This window comes from Salmo salar, chromosome ssa01, assembly GCF_905237065.1.
Source record: "Salmo salar chromosome ssa01, Ssal_v3.1, whole genome shotgun sequence".
Lineage (NCBI taxonomy): Eukaryota > Metazoa > Chordata > Actinopteri > Salmoniformes > Salmonidae > Salmo > Salmo salar.
In genome coordinates this window covers 61,137,301-61,160,208 of record NC_059442.1, presented here as the reverse complement: position 1 = coordinate 61,160,208, position 22,908 = coordinate 61,137,301, and the positions used below count along the sequence as shown (strand labels likewise).

General features: G+C 42.9%; 1 protein-coding gene and 1 long non-coding RNA gene across 2 annotated transcripts; one reads left to right on the top strand and one right to left on the bottom strand.

Moving 5' to 3' along the window:
- Positions 1-1,355: 1,355 nt before the first annotated feature.
- Positions 1,356-17,776, bottom strand: LOC106607052 (uncharacterized). The gene is made up of 3 exons (XR_001329155.2): positions 17,560-17,776; positions 3,404-3,451; positions 1,356-3,191 (listed from the first exon to the last, which is right to left on the bottom strand). It is a non-coding gene; the product is annotated as an uncharacterized lncRNA (long non-coding RNA).
- On the top strand, positions 17,444-20,006 carry LOC106607043 (uncharacterized). The gene is made up of 4 exons (XM_014203606.2): positions 17,444-17,883; positions 19,031-19,257; positions 19,387-19,546; positions 19,714-20,006. Exons 1-4 carry the CDS (start codon positions 17,589-17,591, stop codon positions 19,905-19,907), a joined length of 876 nt encoding a protein of 291 aa, XP_014059081.1. The 5' UTR covers positions 17,444-17,588; the 3' UTR covers positions 19,908-20,006.
- Positions 20,007-22,908: the final 2,902 nt, after the last annotated feature.

The window sequence follows — 22,908 nt, the reverse complement described above, 5'->3', positions numbered from 1 at the left end:
TTAATAGGAATACAACTTTCAGTTTGCAAAAACGTCTATCATACATGTCATATTTCAATACTGGCCGATGTCATAATTCGGGAGGACGTCTTCTCTCAAATGAGCCACTGATCATATTTATTTGATATACAGTCATGGCCAAAAGTTTGCTGCCTCAGTTTGTATGATGGCAATTTGCATATACTCCAGAATGTTATGAAGAGTGATCAGATGAATTGCAATTAATTGCAAAGTCTTTCTTTGCCATGCAAATGAACTGAATCCCCCAAAAACATTTCCACTGCATTTCAGCCCTGCCACAAAAGGACCAGCTGACATCATGTCAATGATTCTCTCGTTAACACAGGTGTGAGTGTTGACGACGACAAGGCTGGAGATCACTCTGTCATGCTGATTGAGTTCGAATAACAGACTGGAAGCTTCAAAAGGAGGTTGGTGCATGGAATCATTGTTCTTTCTCTTTCAACCATGGTTACCTGCAAGGAAACACATGGAATGGCAGCAGGCAGGTGTGAGTGAATCTGCACGCACAGTGAGGAGAAGACTTTTGGAGGATGGCCTGGTGTCAAGAAGGGCAGCAAAGAAGCCACTTCTCTCCAGGGAAAAACATCAGGGACAGACTGATATTCTGCAAAAGGTACAGGGATTGGACTGCTGAGGACTGGGGTAATGTCATTTTCTCTGATGAATCCCCTTTCCGATTGTTTGGGGCATCCGGAAAAAAGCTTGTCCAGAGAAGACAAGGTGAGCGCTACCATCAGTCCTGTGTCATGCCAACAGTAAAGCATCCTGAGACCATTCATGTTGCTTCTCAGCCAAGGGAGTGGGCTCACTCACAATTTTGCCTAAGAACACAGCCATGAATAAATGGTATCAACACATCCTCCGAGAGCAACTTCTCCCAACAATCCAGGAACAGTTTGGTGACGAACAATGCCTTTTCCAGCATGATGGAGCACCTTGCCATTAGGCAAAAGTGATAACTAAGTGGCTCGGGGAACAAAACATCGATATTTTGGGTCCATGGCCAGGAAACTCCCCAGACCTTAATCCCATTGAGAACTTGTGGTCAATCCTCAAGAGGCGTGTGGACAAACAAAAACCCACAAATTCTGACAAACTCCAAGCATTGATTATGCAAGAATGGGCTGCCATCAGTCAGGATGTGGCCCAGAAGTTAATTGACAGCATGCCAGGGCGGATTGCAGAGGGGAAGGGTCAACACTGCAAATATTGACTCTTTGCATCAACTTTATGTAATTGTCAGTAAAAGCCTTTGACACTTATGAAATGCTTGTAATTATACTTCAGTATTCCATAGTAACACCTGACAAAAATATCTAAAGACACTGAAGCAGCAAACTTTGTGGAAATTAACATTTGTGTCATTCTCAAAACTTTTGGCCACGACTGTACCTAACTCGAGAAATGTGTAATTTAATAGTGTCTAGCACATTTTTCATATTTGTCTGCCTGTTCAGTCCAGGGTGCATTGCATGGTGCTGTTTCCAGAGATATTATAGAAAGGAGATAAATGAAGGAGCGTGAATGAAGGAACGTATAACGCCCCATCCAGCAGACTGTAGACCAATCACGTTCACATTTTCATGCTGTATCACGCGGTTGCTAAGCTAATCGTCATGCACTCCCTTCTCAAAGTATGTCGAGGAACGTGCCAATTTTCCACGAAAGCATGTTACAATTCCATTTCCCAGAATGCACCGCGCGGTCCATTGACGAGCATGGGCAACGATTCCCATCTCCTCAAAAGTATATCTGCCTTGCAAATACTAGACTCCATTCTGTGACGCACATCGATCTGCAGGTGGAACATGGTGAGATTGTAGACTTCTAAATTGATAGCCCGAAAATTTCCAAAAGAAACTGCACTAACTATCTACTTTACATGCTGATATTGTGTTTTTTTATTGTGTATGGTTACATTTGCTTGCTAGCTAGCTCAAAGCTAGCCAGCCAGCAAGCCCATGAGAGAGCATTGCATTGTGGATTTTGTAGTCGACTTGAGCAACAGATTTCCACAATGATTTTCCATGTTGCTACCAACCTTATTATGAAGCCAAAATAAAACATGTGTTCACCAAATATATTGTTTTTACATATTAGTGTTATTTAACACTGTAAATTAAAGGAATGAGTGGTTTTGGGTGGATTTTTCCTTAAAAAAAATCGAATCAAATGAAATGTTATTGGTCACATATACATGGTTAACAGATGTTAATGCAAGTGTAGCGAAATCCTTCCTCTAGGCAGGTCTCTATAGGTGACCAGGGGATTCTCTCTACCACATGCGAATGCCTCCGTGGAGCTCATGAATGTAGCCATGCAGCCTATTTTGGCAGTTCATATCAGCCATACGGATGTGGAATGTGAGTGGAGGAAGCCAGCCGTGCCCAACCAGGTGCAGTCAGTGGAAGACCTGTACCTGGCCGAAGACTACAACCCTCTTTCCCGAGAGCCCACAGAGGAGGATCTTGGCTAAGGAACTGACTCCGGGGCAGGTTCAGTGGAACGGCATGTTTCTTTGAACCTGAGCCAGAACAACCGCTACCCTCCCTGTCTGTACCGGATATTGTTAAAAAACAAGGGCACCTGGGGCATGCAGGCATCCTGGCTGGCATGTTGCTGTCAGTGGAGGAGCAGTAGGCTATACGCTAACAGGACAGTGCACCAACCCCAAATGGCACATCATGAGGAGAGAGCAATTATGGAGCAGTGGTTCGGGCCAAGCGCGTTACTCTATCACTGCTAAAAAGGGTCCTCAGATCAGTCATTGAATAAAGTGTTGTTGGTAATGTGGGGCACTGATAAAAGAGCAGGGCATCAAGGCATTCAAATGGGTACAGGGATGGATGTGCAGGAGTCAGGGTTTTGGGTCACAAGGTCTGGGATCCTGGGTGCCTCATTGGATGGTCTGGTGGGCATCATAGCAGCAGTGGTGGTGGTCAAGTGTCCCTATGGTGCAAGAAACCTTACCATTGAAGAGGAAGCAAAGTCGAAGCATTTCTATATCAAGGAGGGAAGGTCTTACAGCCTCCATAAAGACCATCTTTACTGGCACCAGGTCAGCTCCACATCCCTAGAAGGGACCCCTGCTTCTTCGTTGTGTGGACCACCAAAGCCTCCATCACCATCCCCATCAACGTGACGACCTCAGACTCATATTGCTCCTCCTGTCACATAGTTCATACACACACAACGCACCCAGAATAGGTTATATTACATATAAGTTTTGCTCAAAGCAGCAAACTAAAGTAATGTAAGTTCAATCACAAAGGCTGGTCTGAGTGCATCTCAGTTTCATTCAGTAGTACAACAATTCAAATTGCATTTTATAGAGGGCACAGTGGGAATTTATAACTGTGATGTTCAAATTCTTTCTTACCCAGTGTCTTACAGTGTCTTACTTGCTGAAGGCCCCAGTCATCCCTGCCTGTAGGTGACATTGTTGAAAAACAAAAATGAATACAGATCATAGACAGACAGACTCCTAGAAAAGGTTATATTGCATTCAAGTTTTGCTCAAAGCAGCCAACTAAAGTAATGTAGATAACGTAAGTTCAATCAAAGGCTGGTCTGAGTGCATCTCCGTTTTATTCAGTAATACAACAATTCACAATGCATTTTACATTGGGCACAGTGGGAATTTACAGTATTCAGACCCCTTGACTTTTTCCACTTTGTTACGTTACAGCCTTATTATTACGTTTGCAATCGCAACAAATAATCTTCCCAGACCCCAACCAAGGAGCATCAAAACTCGTGCTATAAATTCTCAGACAAGATTCCTTGATGCCCTTCCAGACTCCCTCTGCCTATCCAAGGACGTCAGAGGTCAAAAATAAATTAACCACCTAACTGAGGAACTCAATTTAACCTTGCACTATACCCTAGATGCAGTTGCACCCCTAAAAACTAAAAACATTTGTCATAAGAAACTAGCTCCCTGGTATACAAAAAATACAGGAGCTCTGAAGCAAGCTTCCAGAAAATTGGAACGGAAATGGCGCCACACCAAACTGGAAGTCTTCCGACTAGCTTGGAAAGACAGTACTGCGCAGTATAGAAGAGCCCTCACTGCTGCTCGATCATCCTATATTTCCAACTTAATTGAGGAAAATAAGAACAATCCAAAATATATTTTTGATACTGTCGCAAAGCTAACTAAAAAGCAGCATTCCCCAAGAGAGGATGGCTTTCACTTCAGCAGTAATAAATTCATGAACTTCTTTGAGGAAAAGATCATGATCATTAGAAAGCTAATTACGGACTCCTCATTAAATCTGCGTATTCCTCAAAAGCTCCGTTGTCTTGAGTCTGCACAACTCTGCCATGACCTAGGATCAAGGGAGACACTAAAGTGTTTTAGTACTATATCTCTTGACACAATGATGAAAATAATCATGGCCTCTAAACCTTCAAGCTGCATACTGGACCCTATTCCATCTAAACTACTGAAAGAGCTGCTTCCTGTGCTTGGCCCTCCTATGTTGAACATAATAAACGGCTCTCTATCCACCGGATGAGTACCAAACTCACTAAAAGTGGCAGTAATAAAGCCTCTCTTGAAAAAGCCAAATCTTGACCCAGAAAATATGAAAAACTATCGGCCTATATCGAATCTTCTATTCCTTTCAAAAATTTTAGAAAAAGCTGTTGCGCAGCAACTCACTGCCTTCCTAAAGACAAACAATGTATACGAAATTCTTCAGTCTGGTTTTAGACCCCATCATAGCACTGAGACTGCACTTGTGAAGGTGGTAAATGACCTTTTAATGGCATCAGACCGAGGCTCTGCATCTGTCCTCGTGCTCCTAGATCTTAGTGCTGCTTTTGATACCATCGATCACCACATTCTTTTGGAGAGATTGGAAACCCAAATTGGTCTACACGGACAAGTTCTGGCCTGGTTTAGATCTTATCTGTCGGAAAGATATCAGTTTGTCTCTGTGAATGGTTTGTCCTCTGATAAATCAACTGTACATTTCGGTGTTCCTCAAGGTTCCGTTTTAGGACCACTATTGTTTTCACTACATATTTTACCTCTTGGGGATGTCATTCAAAAACATAATGTTACATTTCACTGCTATGCGGATGACACACAGCTGTACATTTCAATGAAACATGGTGAAGCCCCAAAATTGCCCTCGCTAGAAGCCTGTGTTTCAGACATAAGGAAGTGGATGGCTGCAAACTTTCTACTTTTAAACTCAGACAAAACAGAGATGCTTGTTCTAGGTCCCAAGAAACATAGATATCTTCTGTTGAATATGACAATTAATCTTGATGGTTGTACAGTCGTCTCAAATAAAACTGTGAAGGACCTCGGCGTTACTCTGGACCCTGCTCTCTCTTTTGAAGAACATATCAAGACTGTTTCAAGGACAGCTTTTTTCCATCTACGTAAAATTGCAAAAATCAGAAACTTTCTGTCCAAAAATGATGCAGAAAAATGTATCCATGCTTTTGTTACTTCTAGGTTGGACTACTGCAATGCTCTACTTTCCGGCTACCCGGATAAAGCACTAAATAAACTTCAGTTAGTACTAAATATGGCTGCTAGAATCCTGACTAGAACCCAAAAAATTGATCATATTACTCCAGTGCTAGCCTCCCTACACTGGCTTCCTGTTAAGGCAAGGGCTGATTTCAAGGTTTTACTGCTAACCTACAAAGCATTACATGGGCTTGCTCCTACCCATCTTTACGATTTGGTCCTGCCGTACATACCTACACGTACGCTACGGTCACAAGACGCAGGCCTCCTAAATGTCCCTAGAATTTCTAAGCAAACAGCTGGAGGCAGGGCTTTCTCCTATAGAGCTCCATTTTTATGGAACGCTCTGCCTACCCATGTGAGAGACGCAGACTCGGTCTCAACCTTTAAGTCTTTACTGAAGACTCATCTCTTGCTGTCTCTGCCTGGGCGGTTCCCCTCTCTCCACTGGGATTCTCTGCCTCTAACCCTATTACAGCGGCTGAGTCACTGGCTTACTTGTGTTCTTCCATGCCGTCCCTAGGAGGGGTGCGTCACTTGAGTGGGTTGAGTCATTGACGTGGTCTTCCTGTCTGGGTTGGCGCCCCCCCTTGGGTTGTGACGTGGCGGAGATCTTTGTGGGCTATACTCGGCCTTGTCTCAGGATGGTAAGTTGGTGAATGAAGATATCCCTCTAGTGGTGTGGGGGCTGTGCTTTGGCAAAGTGGGTGGGGTTATATCCTGCCTGTTTTGCCCTGTCCGGGGGTATCATCGGATGGGGCCACAGTGTCTCCTGACCCCTCCTGTCTCAGCCTCCAGTATTTATGCTGCAGTAGTTTGTGTGTCGGGGGGCTAGGGTCAGTCTGTTATATCTGGAGTATTTCTCCTGTCTTATCCGGTGTCCTGTGTGAATTTAAGTATGCTCTCTCTAATTCTCTCTTTCTTTCTTTTTTTCTCTCTCTTGGAGGACTTGAGCCCTAGGACCATGCCTCAGGACTACCTGGCATGATGACTCCTTGCTGTCCCCAGTCCACCTGGCCGAGCTGCTGCTCCAGTTTCAACTGTTCTGCCTGCGGCTATGGAACTCTGACCTGTTCACCGGACGTGCTACCTGTCCCAGACCTGCTGTTTTCAACTCTCTAGAGACAGCAGGAGCAGTAGAGATACTCTCAATGATCGGCTATGAAAAGCCAACTGACATTTACTCGAGGTGCTGACTTGTTGCACCCTCGACAACTACTGTGATTATTATTATTTGACCATGCTGGTCATTTATGAACATTTGAACATCTTGGCCATGTTCTGTTATAATCTCCACCCGGCACAGCCAGAAGAGGACTGGCCACCCCTCATAGCCTGGTTCCTCTCTAGGTTTCTTCCTAGGTTTTGGCCTTCCTAGGGAGTTTTTCCTTGCCACCGTGCTTCTACACCTGCATTACTTGCTGTTTGGGGTTTTAGGCTGGGTTTCTGTACAGCACTTTGAGATATCAGCTGATGTAAGAAGGCCTATATAAATACATTTGATTTTATTTTATTTATTCTAAAATGTATTACATTTGTGTTTTTCCTCATCGATCTATACACAATACCCCAACATGACGAAGCGAAAATGCTAATTTATAAAAAATAAAGAAAATGGAAATACTTTATTTATTTACATAAGTATTCAGACTCTTTGCTATGAGACTCGACATTTAGCTCAGGTTCATCCTGTTTCCATTGATCATCCTTGAGATGTTTCTACAACTTGATTAGAGTCCACATGTGATAAATGAAATTGATTGGACAGGTGCATCAGATGCTGTAGGTGTCCTGGAGGGCAGATAGTTTGCCCCCAGTGATGGGTTAAGAAGACTGCACCACCCTCTGGAGAGCCCTGCAGCTGGTGAAGTTCACACACCAGGTGGTGATACAGCCCGACAGGATGTTCTCAAATTTCTTCAGCCTCCTGAAGTTGAAGAGGGGCTGTTCATTGACTACAGCTCAACATCCAACACCATAGTACCCTCCAAGCTCATCATTAAGCTTGGGGCCCTGGGTCTGAACCCTGCCCTGTGCAACTGGGCCCTGTTGCGCCTTCACCACACTGTCTTTTTGGGTGGACCATTTCAGATCGTCACTGATGTGTCCGCGGAGGAAATTGAAGCTTTCCACCTTCTCCACTGCAGTCCCGTCGATGTGGATACGGGCGTGCTCCCTCTGCTGTTTCCTGAAGTTCACAATCAGCTCCTTTGTTTTGTTGACATTGAGTGAGAGGTTGTTTTCCTGGCAGACCTCTCCCAGAGCCCTCACCTCCTCCCTGCAGGTTGTCTCACCATTGTTGGTAATCAGGCCTACTACTGTTGTGTCGTCTGAAAACGTGATGATTGAGTTGGAGGCGTGCGCGGCCACGCAGTCATGGGTGAATAGGGAGTACAGGAGGGCGATAAGCACGCACACTTGTGGGGCCCGTGTTGAGGATCAGCAAAGTGGAGGTGCTGTTTCCTACCTTCACCACCTGGGGGCGGCCCGTCAAAAAGTCCAGGACCTAGTTGCACAGGGTGGGGTTCAGACCCGGGGCCCCGAGCTTAATGATGAGCTTGGAGGTACTATGGTGTTGAATGCTGAGCCATAGTCAATGAACAGCATTCTTGCATAGTTATTCCTCTTATCCAGATGGGATAGGGCAGTGTGCAGTGCGATGGTGAATACATTGTCTGTGGATGTATTGGGCCGGTAAGCAAATTGAAGTGGGTTTAGGGTGTCAGGTAAGGTAGAGGTGATATGATCCTTAACTAGCCTCTCAAAGCACTTCATGATGACAGAAGTGAGTGCTATGGGCGATAGTCATTTAGTTCAGTTACCTTTGCTTTCTTGGGTACAGGAACAATGGTTGAGATCTTGAAGCAAGTGGGGACAGCAGACTGGGATAGGGAGAGACTGAATATGTCCGTAAACACTCCAGCCAGCTGATCTGCGCATGCGCTGAGGATGCGGCTAGGGATGCCATCTGTGCCGGCAGCCTTGCAAGGGTTAACATGCTTAAATGTCTTACGTCGGCCACAGAGAAGGAAAGCCCACAGTCCTTGGTAGCGGGCCTTGTCATTGGCACTGTGTTATCCTCAAAGCGGGTGAAGGTATTTAGCTTGTCCGGAAGCAAGTCGTTGGTGTCCGAGACGTGGCTGGTTTTCCCTTTGTAGTCCATGATTGTCTGTAGACCCTGTCACATACGTCTTGTGTCTGAGCCGTTGAATTGCAACTCCACTTTGTACTGACATTTTGCCTTTTTGATTGCCTTACGTAGGGAATAACTACCCTGTTTGTATCCGGCCATATTCCCAGTCACCTTGCCATGGTTAAATGCGATGGTTTGCGCTTTCAGTTTTGCGCGAATGCTGCCATCTATCCACGGGTTCTAGTTTGGGTAGGTTATAATAGTCAACGTGGGTACAACATTTCCTATACACTTCCTGATGAACTCAATCACTGTATCTGTGTATTTGTCACTGTTATTCTCAGAGGCTACCTAGAACATATCCCAGTCCACATGATCAAAACAATCTTGAAGCATGAATTCCGATTGGTCAGACCAGCGTTGAATAGACCTTAGCATGGGTACTTCCTGTTTGAGTTTCTGCTTATAGGAATGGAGGAGAAAAATGGAGTCGTGATAAGATTTGCAGAAGGGAGGGCGGGGGAGGGCCTTGTAGGCATTTCGAAAAGTTGAGTAGCAGTGGTCCAATGTTTTACCAGCGTGAGTATTACAGTCAATGTGTTGGTAGTACTTCGGTGGCGTTTCCTCAAATTTGCTTTGTTAAAATCTGTATTCCCAAGAGAGCCATGTTTCCATGAAAAAGAGTATGTTAAAATCCCTAATGTCTCTCTGGAAGGAGATCCTTGCCCTGAGCTCGTCTACTTTATTATCCAGAGACTGAACATTAGCGTGTAATATACTCGGAAGTGTTGGATGGTGTGAGTCGGACTAGAAGCACTCTGAATACCTCTTCTCAGCCAGCGGTGTTTTGGAGCAGCCTCTGGAATAAGTTAAATTGCCCTGGGGGTACGAACAAAGGATTAAATTCAGGAAAGTTGTCACGTCCTGACCAGTAAAGGGGTTATTTGTTATTGTAGTTTGGTCAGGGCATGGCAGGGGGTGTTTGTTTTGTGTGGTTCGGGTTTTTTGGTTTATGTTCTACATTTTCTATTTCTATGTGTTTATCTAGTTTTTCTATTTCTATGTTGGTTTTGGTACGACCTCCAATTAGAAGCAGCTGGTTGTTGTTGCCTCTAATTGGAGGCCATATTTAGTTGGGTTAGTTTTCTCTTGTGTTTTGTGGGTGGTTGTTTCCAGTATAGTCTGTGCCCCTTATTGGACTGGTTTCATCGTTTGTTTTGTTTAAGTGTTTTTCTTCAATAAATAAGAAGATGATAAATATACCCGCTGCATTTTGGTCCACTCCTTACGACGAACGTTACAAAAGTCGTATTTCTGGTCGTAATGCTGGCGAGTTACCGCCGCTCTGATATCCAAAAGTTCTTTCCCACTGTATGTAATATCACCCAAAAAATTCTGGGCTAATAATGTAAGAAATAACACACAAAAAAAACAAAATACTGCAAAGTTGCTTAGGAGCTAGAAGCAGAGCTACCATATCTGTCAGCATCTTACACTCAGTACACTGCATTTATTGGGTCCAAAATACCACAGTCGTCAACAGTTACTGCACTGATATGGCCTCTGCAGAAATCAGGGTATTCATACTTCTTTGGCTTGGCGGCGCAGCGCAGAGCTGTTGAGCTGCGCAGCAGAGCGTTGTCAAGGAAGTGAGTTTGAATAATACAGGACCTCCCACACTCACCTACCGTCAACCAATCATGTCAATGCGGAGCTACTGCATATCCATCCATATGGCGCCTTCGACCACATTTTCAGATCAAGAATAAATTGGCTTTTAGAAGGAACATTGCACAGTCGATATTAAATAGAACGTTGTGGCCCCGCCCGCCTTTGGGGGAAACAACCCATGGTCACCCCATTGGCTCACAGCAAAAATGTGACCATTTTCAAACACAATGTTCTTGTTGTCTGCTTGTTAAAGTCAATTACAAAACTACATTTAAGAACATTCCTAAAGATTATTTTTCAACATTGCCTATTCCCGAACATTCTCACTACTTAGAAAAACTTAATATTGTAGGGCTTTCCTCATGCCCGTTTTCATGATGGTGATAGCATCCACGTGAGAGTTTGTGCTAGTTAGCTACCGACCAGAACATAAGCTAGCCAAGACCAACAACACAAAATAAACGGACTAAACAGATGCCACTAACAGTAGTAAGTGGAGTGACAAACTGACTATACTTAACAAGTTAAATGTCTTACCTGTGATGAAATGTTTTCCACACACATAGCTACATGTAGCCAGGGGCGAAAATCTGATATCATCTTTGGAGGGGACAATTACATTAAATTTTCTCAAGAGCAATTCCTGAGGGGGACACCAAAAGTAGTGCTGTAACACATAGCCTACATTGTAATATGGTAAATGTATATTGAGGAACCAAAGAAATAAGGTGTTTGCCGTACTCCTAACTACCGGTACCCAAAACTACACAACTAATCACAACAGCAATACCATTGCCTTTAACAAATCTTAGTTCAGTCACCAGTTTAAGTTGAGAGTGGGGGTATCCATGGCATTTTCCAATTATGTTCCTATTTTACAAGTTAAAAAAATTGAGAACCTTTCATAATGTTGCCAAACAAAGACTCAACAAACTTACCTGAGACTCCCTGTCTCTGCCAGTCTGTCCCTGCATATCTGTCCCCAACTCTGCTGTCTGTGTGCCATCTGTTGCCTGCTCTGCCTAATGACATCATTGTGAAACATTTCCATTAGAATTTCACTTCTTTCTTATGAACATTTCATCAACTAGTCTGAGATATTAGGCTACTAGGGTTCTTACTTTGCGTTTTGGTGTACTGAAAAATACTCTGATGTCCGTCTTTTTTCTGCCATTTTTCTACCTGGCTGGCTACACACACACAGTATGTAGGTTATTTACAGTGGGAGATGGGCTTCTATCATCTTATCTTCTATCATTCTATATGGGCTTCGTTCTAAAAGGTAGCTAGCAAATGTGAAACGGATTGCAGTGACAAGAGTTGACAGCTGTATGAGTTCACCATTTACACAACATATGCTGCAACCTTTTGTAATTTTAATTGTTTGCTTCATATTGGCTGGCTTCCAACAATAGCTGAATTTGCAAAGCTAGCGAGCACCAATTCAGTGGTGTTTGCTATAATCTTTGCTACCCGGGTTAAATAAAGGTAAAATAAAATAAATAAATAAAAGTTCCCTTGCGACAATTTAGCTTTCGCAACAAGACCATTAAATATATTTAAAACAATGGTAGAAGAGAGTGTAGTTCTGTTCAGTTTATCGCTAACCTTATCACAGGGACTTTGAAGCACTAACTTACATGCATGCTGATCTTGGAATACATTGACGATAGCAAAGATTCCATCTTTGACGAGGCCACATAAATGGAATAGGTACTAGCTAGCTTAATAGTTAATATTTGCGCGCTAGCTCTGCATATTCAGCTAGTGTGTGTGTGCGCGATTGACTGGATGAACCTCACGGCAGTTACGTGCAAACTAAGGAACTGGTAGTGGATCAAACCATTGTGAGGCAAAGGGCGGGGGGGTCGCAATCTTTTGAAACTTAAAAACGCGCTATTAAGTGTCTATAATCAGCACAATTGCTTTCATTGCGTATTATTAATATTATTTAAATTACATAGTTATGTTTCAGTGATATATTGGGGGGGACAAATCATATTTTTCCCAGGATGGGGGGGTCGTGTCCCCCCCGTCCCCCCCGGGATTTCCGCCCCTGCATGTAGCCTACTTGGAAATCGGGTCTCCACAATTTCCCACTCTCCCACGCTGAATAGTCTGAAGCCATAGGGCTCTTCTTTCAGGCTATATTTCCCTAAGTCGGAGCATTGCGAACCGTAGGTCGGTATTTTTGAACAAACACAGCAGCTTTTCGGCATTTTTTGTTATTTCTGTATAACAAAAAAATCTACGTCCAAGTTGGCTCTTTTCCACTGGGGGTCAATGGGAAAATTTTTTGTTTTCCCCAATTTCTGGGTGCGTTCGAGGGGAATTCCTTATTATTACCTCTGAGTAGGGCTGGCATTTTGACCCCATTCTGGAACTCAAGTAATTTAATAGGATCTTTATGGCTCATACCCTCTTTGCCTCAAAACATTCCTTTGTTCTATGAGCTGCTTGAGCCAGAGACAGAAAAGGAAGCGAAACATCCCACTCCATCTTCTTTTTTAGATTTGTATTGGTGGATCGCAACCAACTAAAAGGTGCATACACCGCCACCTACGTGCTGGAGTGTGAGGTCAGTCACGGCCTCCCTATTCATCAATTTCTCTAATCTAGCCCTGTGCTTCCGCCTGTTGTCCTGGAGTGTTAATTCATCACATGTTGTGACAAAAAAAAGCGAAGGGAAAGAGGACAGGTAAAAGGGAAGAAAAGTTACCCTACCAACTAATCCTACACCCATTAAAACGTCACTACGATTCCACTACCCTATCTGATCCTACACCAGGCCGGCAGCCTAGGAGGACGGGACACTATCATTCAACACACCTTGTAACTCAATCTTATACACTCAAGTACTTGTCTGCTGCTGCCACCACATCATTTTTCTGTGATTTACGTTCCAGTTCTGCGGAACAGTTGATAGCCATGGCAATGAACACTAAGAAACCAACCTTACTGAAGCACATGTTATTCCTATCACTCTCTATATGCCTATGCCTACTCCATGGGAGCCTCTTAGGATCCCTCGCCCTGGACCCATGTTCTTCTACTACTGTCTTCAGTCCCTCAGCGTACAACACTTTCTGTACTACTATAACCCTGGCAACCTCAACCTGCCTTTCTCTCACCGGACACTTCTGATCTCCAGCACCATGGGTACTCCTACAGTTAACACTCACAACTTTTTCCACCGATACTACACAGTCTTATGCACACTTCTCACATCTAGGAATCTTCCTCCTACACACGGCTGCAACATGACCATAAGCCTCTGCATCAAAACTCAGCAGGACAGACAGTGTCTTCTCTGTTTCAACATGCAACCCCAGTTATCACTCCTGTCAACAGCGCCCTGATCCGAACAGCAAAGCAAGTCACAGTTCATGTCCCAGGGCAGTTGGTGTGGTGTGGCTGCTCATCACGAGTTCACTTCAAATTACTTTCAACAACTCAACAGTCCCCAAACTCTTCTCCACCCAACCTGACACCAAATCTGAATCAGCCTGAAGGCAAGGAAACATTCTCTCAAACATTTTTTATAAAATCACATTCCCACTGGGCCAGAATCATCTTTGTCATCATTTCCTTCTTCCTGCTCTTCACAGACATCAAACTCCACACCATGCAGCTCCAAATCCTCTCCTTCATTTTATTAAACATCATCCTCTGTCTCTCTTCAACTCCTTCAAACGCCATGTTACTCTAATCAGTTTCACGTTCTGAGCTACTGAAGTACGGTTTTCCATTTTTATACTTGATAGTAGAGATCTTCAGGAATCTACCTGTACTCAAATACCCATCTGGTCAATATCAGATTTCAAAAAAATGTCACAGGTCTGGGTCGGATCTGATTGTTACGGGTCTCAGGTATGTGAAATTCTAACTGACTTGTCTGGAAGGACACGTACAGATCCGAACGCGATGCTGCAGTAGCGAGAGAAATTTGATAAGCAAGAGCAGAGCATGTACAGTTGAAGTCAGAAGTTTACATACACCATAGCCAAATACATTTAAACTCAGTTTTTTACAATTCCTGACATTTAATCCTAGTAAAAATTATCTGTCTTAGGTCAGTTAGGATCACCACTTTATTTTAAGAATGTGAAATATCAGAATAATAGTAGAGAGAATGATTTATTTCAGGTTTTATTGCTTTCAACACATTCCCAGAGGGGCAGAAGTTTACATACACTCAATTAGTATTTGGTAGCATTGCCTTTAAATTGTTTAACTTGGGTCAAACGTTTCGGATAGCCTTCCACAACCTTCCCACAATAAGTTGGGTGAATTTTGGCCCATTCCTCCTGACAGAGCTGGTGTAACTGTGTCAGGTGTGTAGGCCTCTTTGCTCACACACGCTTTTTCAGTTCTGCCCACAAATCTTCTATAGGATTGAGGTCAGGACTTTGTGATGGCCACTCTAATACCTTGACTTTGTTGTCCTTAAGCAATTTTGCTACAACTTTGGAAGTACGCTTGGGGTCATTGTCCATTTGGAAGACCAATTTGCGACCAAGCTTTAACTTCCTGACTATCATTTTATTTTTATTTTTTTATTTCACCTTTATTTAACCAGGTAGGCAAGTTGACAACAAGTTCTCATTTACAATTGCAACCTGGCCAAGATAAAGCAAAGCAGTTCGACACATACAACAACACAGAGTTACACATGGAGTAAAACAAACATACAGTCAATAAAACAGTAGAAAAATAAGTCTATATACAATGTGAGCAAATGAGGTGAGATAAGGGAGGTAAAGGCAAAAAAGGCCATGGTGGCAAAGTAAATACAATATAGCAAGTAAAACACTGGAATGGTAGATTTGTAGTGGAAGAAAGTGCAAAGTAGAAATATAAATAATGGGGTGCAAAGGAGCAAAAATAAATAAATAAATAAATGCAGTAGGGGAATAGGTAGTTGTTTGGGCTAAATTATAGATGGGCTAGGTACAGGTGCAGTGATCTGTGAGCTGCTCTGACAGCTGGTGCTTAAAGTTAGTGAGGGAGATATGAGTCTCCAACTTCAGTGATTTTTGCAGTTCATTCCAGGCATTGGCAGGAGAGAACTGGAAGGAGAGAACGGCCAAAGGAGGAACTGGCTTTGGGGGTGACCAGAGAGATATACCTGCTGGAGTGCGTGCTACAGGTGGGTGCTGCTATGGTGACCAGTGAGCAGAGATAAGGAGGAACTTTACCTAGCAGGGTCTTGTAGATGACCTGGAGCCAGTGGGTTTGGCGACGAGTATGAAGCGAGGGCCAGCCAACAAGAGCGTACAGGTCGCAGTGGTGGGTAGTATATGGGGCTTTGGTGACAAAACGGATGGCACTGTGATAGACTGCATCCAGTTTATTGAGTAGGGTATTGGAGGCTATTTTGTAAATGACATCGCCGAGGTCGAGGATCGGTAGGATGGTCAGTTTTACGAGGGTATGTTTGGCAGCATGAATGAAGGTAATTTTGTTGCAAAATAGGAAGCCAATTCTAGATTTAAATTTGGATTGGAGATGTTTGATGTGAGTCTGGAAGGAGAGCTTACAGTCTAACCAGACACCTAGGTATTTGTAGTTGTCCACATATTCTAAGTCAGAACCGTCCAGAGTAGTGATGCTGGATGGGCGGGCAGGTGCAGGCAGCGATCGGTTGAAGAGCATGCATTTAGTTTTACTTGTATTTAAGAGCAGTTGGAGGCCACGGAAGGAGAGTTGTATGGCATTGAAGCTCGTCTGGAGGGTTGTTAATACAGTGTCCAAAGAAGGGCCAGAAGTATACAGAATGGTGTCGTCTGCGTAGAAGTGGGTCAGAGAATCACCAGCAGCAAGAGCGTATACAGAGAAGAGAGTCGGCCCAAGAATTGAACCCTGTGGCACCCCCACAGAGACAACCAGAGGCCTGGACAACAGCCCATCCGATTTGACACATTGAACTCTATCAGAGAAGTAGTTGGTGAACCAGGCGAGGCAGTCATTTGAGAAACCAATGCTGTTTTGTCTGCCGATAAGAATGCCCTGGCCAGGTCGATGAATACGGCTGCACAGTAATGTCTCTTATCAATGGCGGTTATGATATTGTTTAGGACCTTGAGCGTGGCTGAGGTGCACCCATGACCAGCTCCGAAACCAGATTGCATAGCGTCTGTGACAACATGGGCCCATACTACCGATCCTCGGCGATGTCATTTACAAAATAGCCTCCAACACTCTATTCAACAGATTGGATGCAGTCTATCACAGTGCCATCCGTTTTGTCCCCAAAGCCCCATATACTACCCACTTTGCACCTAAGTATCACTACTTGCACATTCATCTTCTGCACATCAATCACTCCAGTGTTTAATTGGTATATTGTAATTACTTCGCCACCATGGCCTATTTATTGCTTTACCTCCCTTATCTTACCTCATTTGCACACACTGTATATATACTTTTTCTACTGTATTATTGACCGTATGTTTGTTTATTCCATGTGTAACTCTGTGTTGTTGTATGTGTCGAACTGCTTTGCTTTATTCTTGGCCAGGTCGCAGATGTAAATGAGAACTTGTTCTCAACTAGCCTACCTGGTTAAATAATGGTGATTTTATTTTTTTATTAAAATAATGGCACAGATACAAAGATGAGTCCTCTATCTCTATGGTCCCACGTGCTCTCTCCTCCTCCCATCTTTGAGATCATATATTTCAGTCGACATGTAGGCGCAAATCAGTCATCATGTTTAACAGCATAGTGCAACACACTTTGAAAGGCGAAGACCATTCCCTTGAAGGTTCCAAATCACTCACAGCTGGCACAAAAAAAATTATACTTGAAATGTTGGAACCTTGATGATCACCACATTGTGTTAGTTAAAGTTAAATCAAATGTCAAATACATCAAATGTAGCCTACAATGTAACAATTTCTATCAGCGGGCTACAATGTTACTGTTATGGTTACTGTTATGGTTACATTCAGCATACATGCTAATTGGCATCTTTCCATGAACTAAAAACTTTCAAGATAAATATGCAGTCAACCCGTGGGAAAGGAATATGTTTATTGTTGCGGTGGGAATTGTAGTTCTTCTGGCCTTCCCAATGTTCTCGCAACATTACAGTGACGTTGTTGCAACGTGATATCATGCGCTGGCTGTGGACTGCTTGATAACCACTTCCGCTTTTTTTCCTCGCAGGTCAATATTTGCGTTTACCTAGAAAGACAGTAAAGACATTGTAGAAAGGTTTTTGTTGGTTAAAACTCACGTTTAGGAGATCGACAGGTTGAGATATTTATGGAGCATAATAATGGAGATACTTCTAGCTGGTCGATGCAGCGACGAATGGAAGGTTTGGTCAACAAACACATGGCAGACATAGCACTAGAAACACTCCAACAGAGACTATCAGCTGTGTCCGACGAAATGAACCATCTTGCGGAACATGTCTCGAGACGCTCGGAGGATGTTCCCAAGTATGATATTCCAAGACGCACAGATGTAAACTTTGACGTTGAGTCACTGAGTGCAACATTTAGCACGGGTGGTGTTGGGGAAAAGTTGGCGATCCCAGGCACCTCATCATCAGCAGGTAACGTTTTACCCTTGCCTGATTAACTATAGTTATGTTTTTAAAGTTAATTTCCTACTTTGTTTTGTATTTTCTTGGAAGTAACAACTATCGGGAAAAAAACAAAGAATCCCAGGAATGATTCAGTTGTGTGACCAATCAGATTCTCAGGAGAAACATAGTACCCCAGGCTACATTTCTAATTGGCTGAAGAGTTACAGTAGCCAATGACACTCACTCGCTGTTTTAGATTGATGGGGAAAATGACTACAGTTAGGCCTGTCACTGTTCCAAAATGTGACACAAAATACGACAAATCAACAAAATTCCAATTCTTTTTTCTCTCCAATTCTCAAGAAAAGGACACTTCCTTGAAAATAAGAAACATCTTCGTAGAAAAAAAACATGTTTTATAGTCTCCAGCTGAAATTAATAGTCCCTATGCTGTAATCAAATAAAATTGTATTAGTCACATACGCTGAATACAACAGGTGTGAAATGCTTACTTACAAGCCCCTAACCAACAATGCAGTTTAAAAACTATGAATAAGAAATAAAGGAACAAGTAATTAAAGAGCAGCAGTGAAATAACAATAGCGAGACTATATACAGGGGGTACCGGTACAGAGTCAATGTGCGGGGGCACCGGTTAGTTGTGGTAATTGAGGTAGTATGTACATGTAGGTAGAGTTATTAAAGTGACTATGCATAGATAATAACAGAGTAGCGGCGGTGTAAAAGAGGGGGTGGGGGGGCAATGCAAATAGTCTGGGTAGCCATTTGATTTAATGTTCAGGGGTCATTTGGCTTGGGGGTAGAAGTCTATGACTAGGGTAGCTGGAGTTTAACTATTTTTAGGGCCTTCCTTGGACACTGCCTGGTATAGAGGTCCTGGATGGCAGGAAGCTTGGCCACAGTGATGTACTGGGCCGTACGCACTGCCCGCTGTAGTGCCTTGCAGTCGGAGGCCGAGCAGTTGCCATACCAGGCAGTGATGCAACCAGTCAGTATGCTCTCGATGGTGCAGTTGTAGAACCTTTTGAGGATCTGAGGACCCATGCCAAATCTTTTGTCTCCTGAGGGGGAATAGGTTTCCTCCATTGTATGGAATTGGCCCCTACCTTGACCCTGTGTCATCCTAAATCAGTTTCTATCCACTGTTCCTCAGAGACGGCTGCCCAGCGTAAAATCATCTCCCTGCTGGTGGAGATTAAGGAGGAGCAGCAGAGACAGTGGGGCGTTTTGAGGCAGATGCAGGCCAGGGTTCAGGGCCAGAGCTTTCCGGTGGTAGAGGAAGAGGTGGAGGCTCTAGACATTGACATCCCACTGAGGACCATGGAGCAGCTAGATGACACAGAGAGGCACCTGGAGGATGCAGGAGCACAGAAGAGAATGGTAGGTGGACCGAGTGACCCGCAAAGGCTTGAACCAGCGACAAGCACACTACCTACTGTTGTAGTATAATACTGCTAAATAATGGGAAGTGATTGTGTTATAAATGGTGTATGTGTCTATCTATGACAGGTGTCTCACCTGTCACGAATGGGTGGGGCCACGTTTGATGATGCGGTGCGAAGGCTCATGCAGGCAGTGCTATCTTTTGCTGTGGGCTCTGAGCTCAACTGGGTGGGCCGAGGCCAGAAAAGGAGCTTCAGAAACACCCGCCTCCAAGGGGTTCTCTTTTGTAAGTACCGGTATCATATCTTACACGTACTGTTAGGGTTGGAGAGCGGGATGCATGGCTAGCTAGATGGATCATGCGGAAGATCAGTCTCCATAGACATTTGGAAAGTAAACCACTGAAGTGAATTGGGATGCAGCACTGACCTCACTACTTCTCTATCACGGTAGGTGCTCTGAAAAGAACCCCAGTGGGCAAAGAGGCCACACATCACCAGTTTGCAGACGTGGTGAAGAAGTGGCTGCGGTTCGCCCCGTTCAGACAGGGAGGGAGTGGTCGACGGCATTATAAACCACCTGGTGACTTCCTGTGTCCAAAGGAATGTGTAGGTCTGCCTACACATCAGCCTACACATCCACAGTAACTCACAATCAGCTTACTAAATATATTATATTGTTTAACATTTTAGTATTATTTCCTAAGTTTGTTACATTGCAAAAAATAAATGCTATTTGAATGTGAATACATGCTGTTTGGCCCATGTTACTTCATACAGGGCCAAACCTGTGATCTGCTCAAGTAACTTGGACCCCTACATAAATCATGCAATGATGTAAATCACGTGCCAAACTCATTCCACGGAGGGTAGAGTGTCTGCGGGTTTTCACTCCTCCCTTGTACTTGATTGATGAATCAAGGTCACTAATTAGTAAATAACTTCAGTCACCTGGTTTTCTAGGTATTAATTGAAAATAAATAATAAAAACCCGCAGACACTAGGCACAACATGGAATGAGTTTGACACCCCTGATGTAAATTGAAGATGTATCCTCAAAGTCCAGTTTCTCACACAGTTCTCAAAATGATGCCCACAATGTATAGTCTCCAATAGAGACACATCCCATGACGCTCCTCACATCACAGATCTGTCAGGTGTGGTTGGATGTTTATCCCAGAGTAATTCAAACCAAATACTGCTGCAAAACCTGTTGATAAAAGTTGTTTATTGCAGTTAATGCTTTGAACGTACTGATTAGAAAGCTTTCCGGCAGATTTTTTTTACCCCACTAATGAGATTATGGCTAAATATACACTACCATTCAAAAGTTTGGGGTCACATAGAAATGTCCTTGTTTTTGAAAAAGCACCTTTTTTGTCCATTTAAAATAACATCAAATTGATCAGAAATACTGTGTAGACATTGTTAATGTTGTAAATGACTATTGTAGCTGGAAACGGCTGATTTTGAATGGAATATCAACATAGGCGTACAGAGGCCCATTATCAGCACTTCAGCAGGCCCATTATCAGCACTCCTGTGTTCCAATGGCACAATATGTTAGCTAATCCAAGTTTAGCATTTTAAAAGGCTAATTGATCATTAGAAAACCCTTTTGCAATTATGTTAGCACAGCTGAAAACTGTTGGGTTGATTTAAAGAAGCAATAAAACTGGCCTTCTTTAGACTAGTTGAGTATCTGGAGCATCAGCATTTGTGGGTTCGATTACAGGGTCGAAATGGCCAGAAACAAATGTTTTTCTTCTGAAACTTGTCAGTCTATTCATGTTCTGAGAAATGAAGGCTATTCCATGTGAGAAATTGGCAAGAAACTGAAGATCTCGTACAACGCTGTGTACTACTCCCTTCACAGAACAGCGCAAACTGGCTCTAACCATAAGAGGAGTGGGAGGCCCTGGTGCACAACTGAGCAAGAGGACAAGTACATTAGTGTCTAGTTTGAGAAACAGACACCTCACAAGTCCTCAACTGGCAGCTTCATTAAATAGTACCCACAAAACACCAGTCTCAACGTCAACAGTGAAGAGGCGACTCCAGGACGCTGGCCTTCTAAACAGAGTTGCAAAGAAAAAGTAGATATTCTATTAAAAATCAGCAGTTTCCAGCTACAATAGTCATTTACAACATTAACTATGTCTCCACTGTATTTCTGATCAATTTGGCTGTTAATATAGGCCATGAACATTGCAGTTTGTAGTAGGTCTGATGTTTTCATACTTACGAGGACGCAGGCTTCCGTGTCATTCAGATGACATCTTTCTGCACATTGTTTTTCCTATATATAACTATGAGTGAGTGAATGTTGAAGACACGAAAGCAATTTACTATATGTTAAAAAGTAATGTCCATATAAGCTTATTTCTTGTGACAACCATCATACATTGTAAATGTCCATAAATTGATATTTGTAAATACATATTTCTCATTCATTTCTGTTTCCTTGTTTTGTAATGAAAAAATGTGTAATTGGGGTACCAGCCCAAACTGTTATAGCTCACTGACATCATTGATTCAGGTATGGTTTCTGCTGGGCACTGAGAAACGCACACACAAAGGCATTTTTTTTAAGAAATAGCTGTGTTTTTGGTTGCTACTGGTGAATTTTGAAGGGAAAATACATCCAAAACTTATAATTTGGTCAATACACTACCGTTCAAAAGTTTTATAACACCTACAATACCCATTCAAAGGTTTTTCTTTATTTGTAATATTTTCTACATTGTAGAATAATAGTGAAGACATCAAAACTATGAAATAATACATTTGGAATCATGTAGCAACCAAAAAAGTGTTAAACAAATAAAAATATATTTTATATTTGGGATTCTTCAAATAGCCACCCTTTGCCTTGATGACAGCTTTGCACACTCTTGACATTCTCTCAACTAGCTTCACCTGGAATGCTTTTCCAACAGTCTTTAAGGAGTTCCAACATACAGTTGAAATCGGAAGTTTACATACACTTAGGTTGGAGACATTAACACTCGTTTTTCAACCACTCATCAAATTTCTTGTTAACAAACTATAGTTTTATATTTTTATAGTTTTGGCAAGTCTGTTAGGACATCTACTTTGTGCATGACACAAGTACTTTTTCCAACAATTGTTTACAGACTATTTCACGTATTCATTGTGTCACAATTCCAGTGGGTCAGAAGTTTACATACACTAAGTTCACTGTGCCTTTAAACAGCTTGGAAAATTCCAGAAAATGTCATGGCTTTAGAAGCTTCTGATAGGCTAATTGACATCATTTGAGTCAATTGGAGGTGTACCTGTGGATGTATTTCAAGGCCTACCTTCAAACTCAGTGCCTCTTTGCTTGACATCATGGGAAAATCAAAATAAATCAGCCAAGACCTCAGGACAAAAAAGTGTAGACCTCCACAAGTCTGGTTCATCCTTGGGAGCAATTTCCAAATGCCTGAAGTTACCACGCTCATCTGTACAAACAATAGTACGCAAGTATAAACACCATGGGACCACGCAGCCGTCATACCGCTCAGGAAGGAGATGCGTTCTGTTTAATAGAGACAAACGTACTTTGGTTTGAAGATGGAGGAAATGGGTACAAAAGTATCTATATCCACAGTAAAACGAGTCCGATATCGACATAACCTGAAAG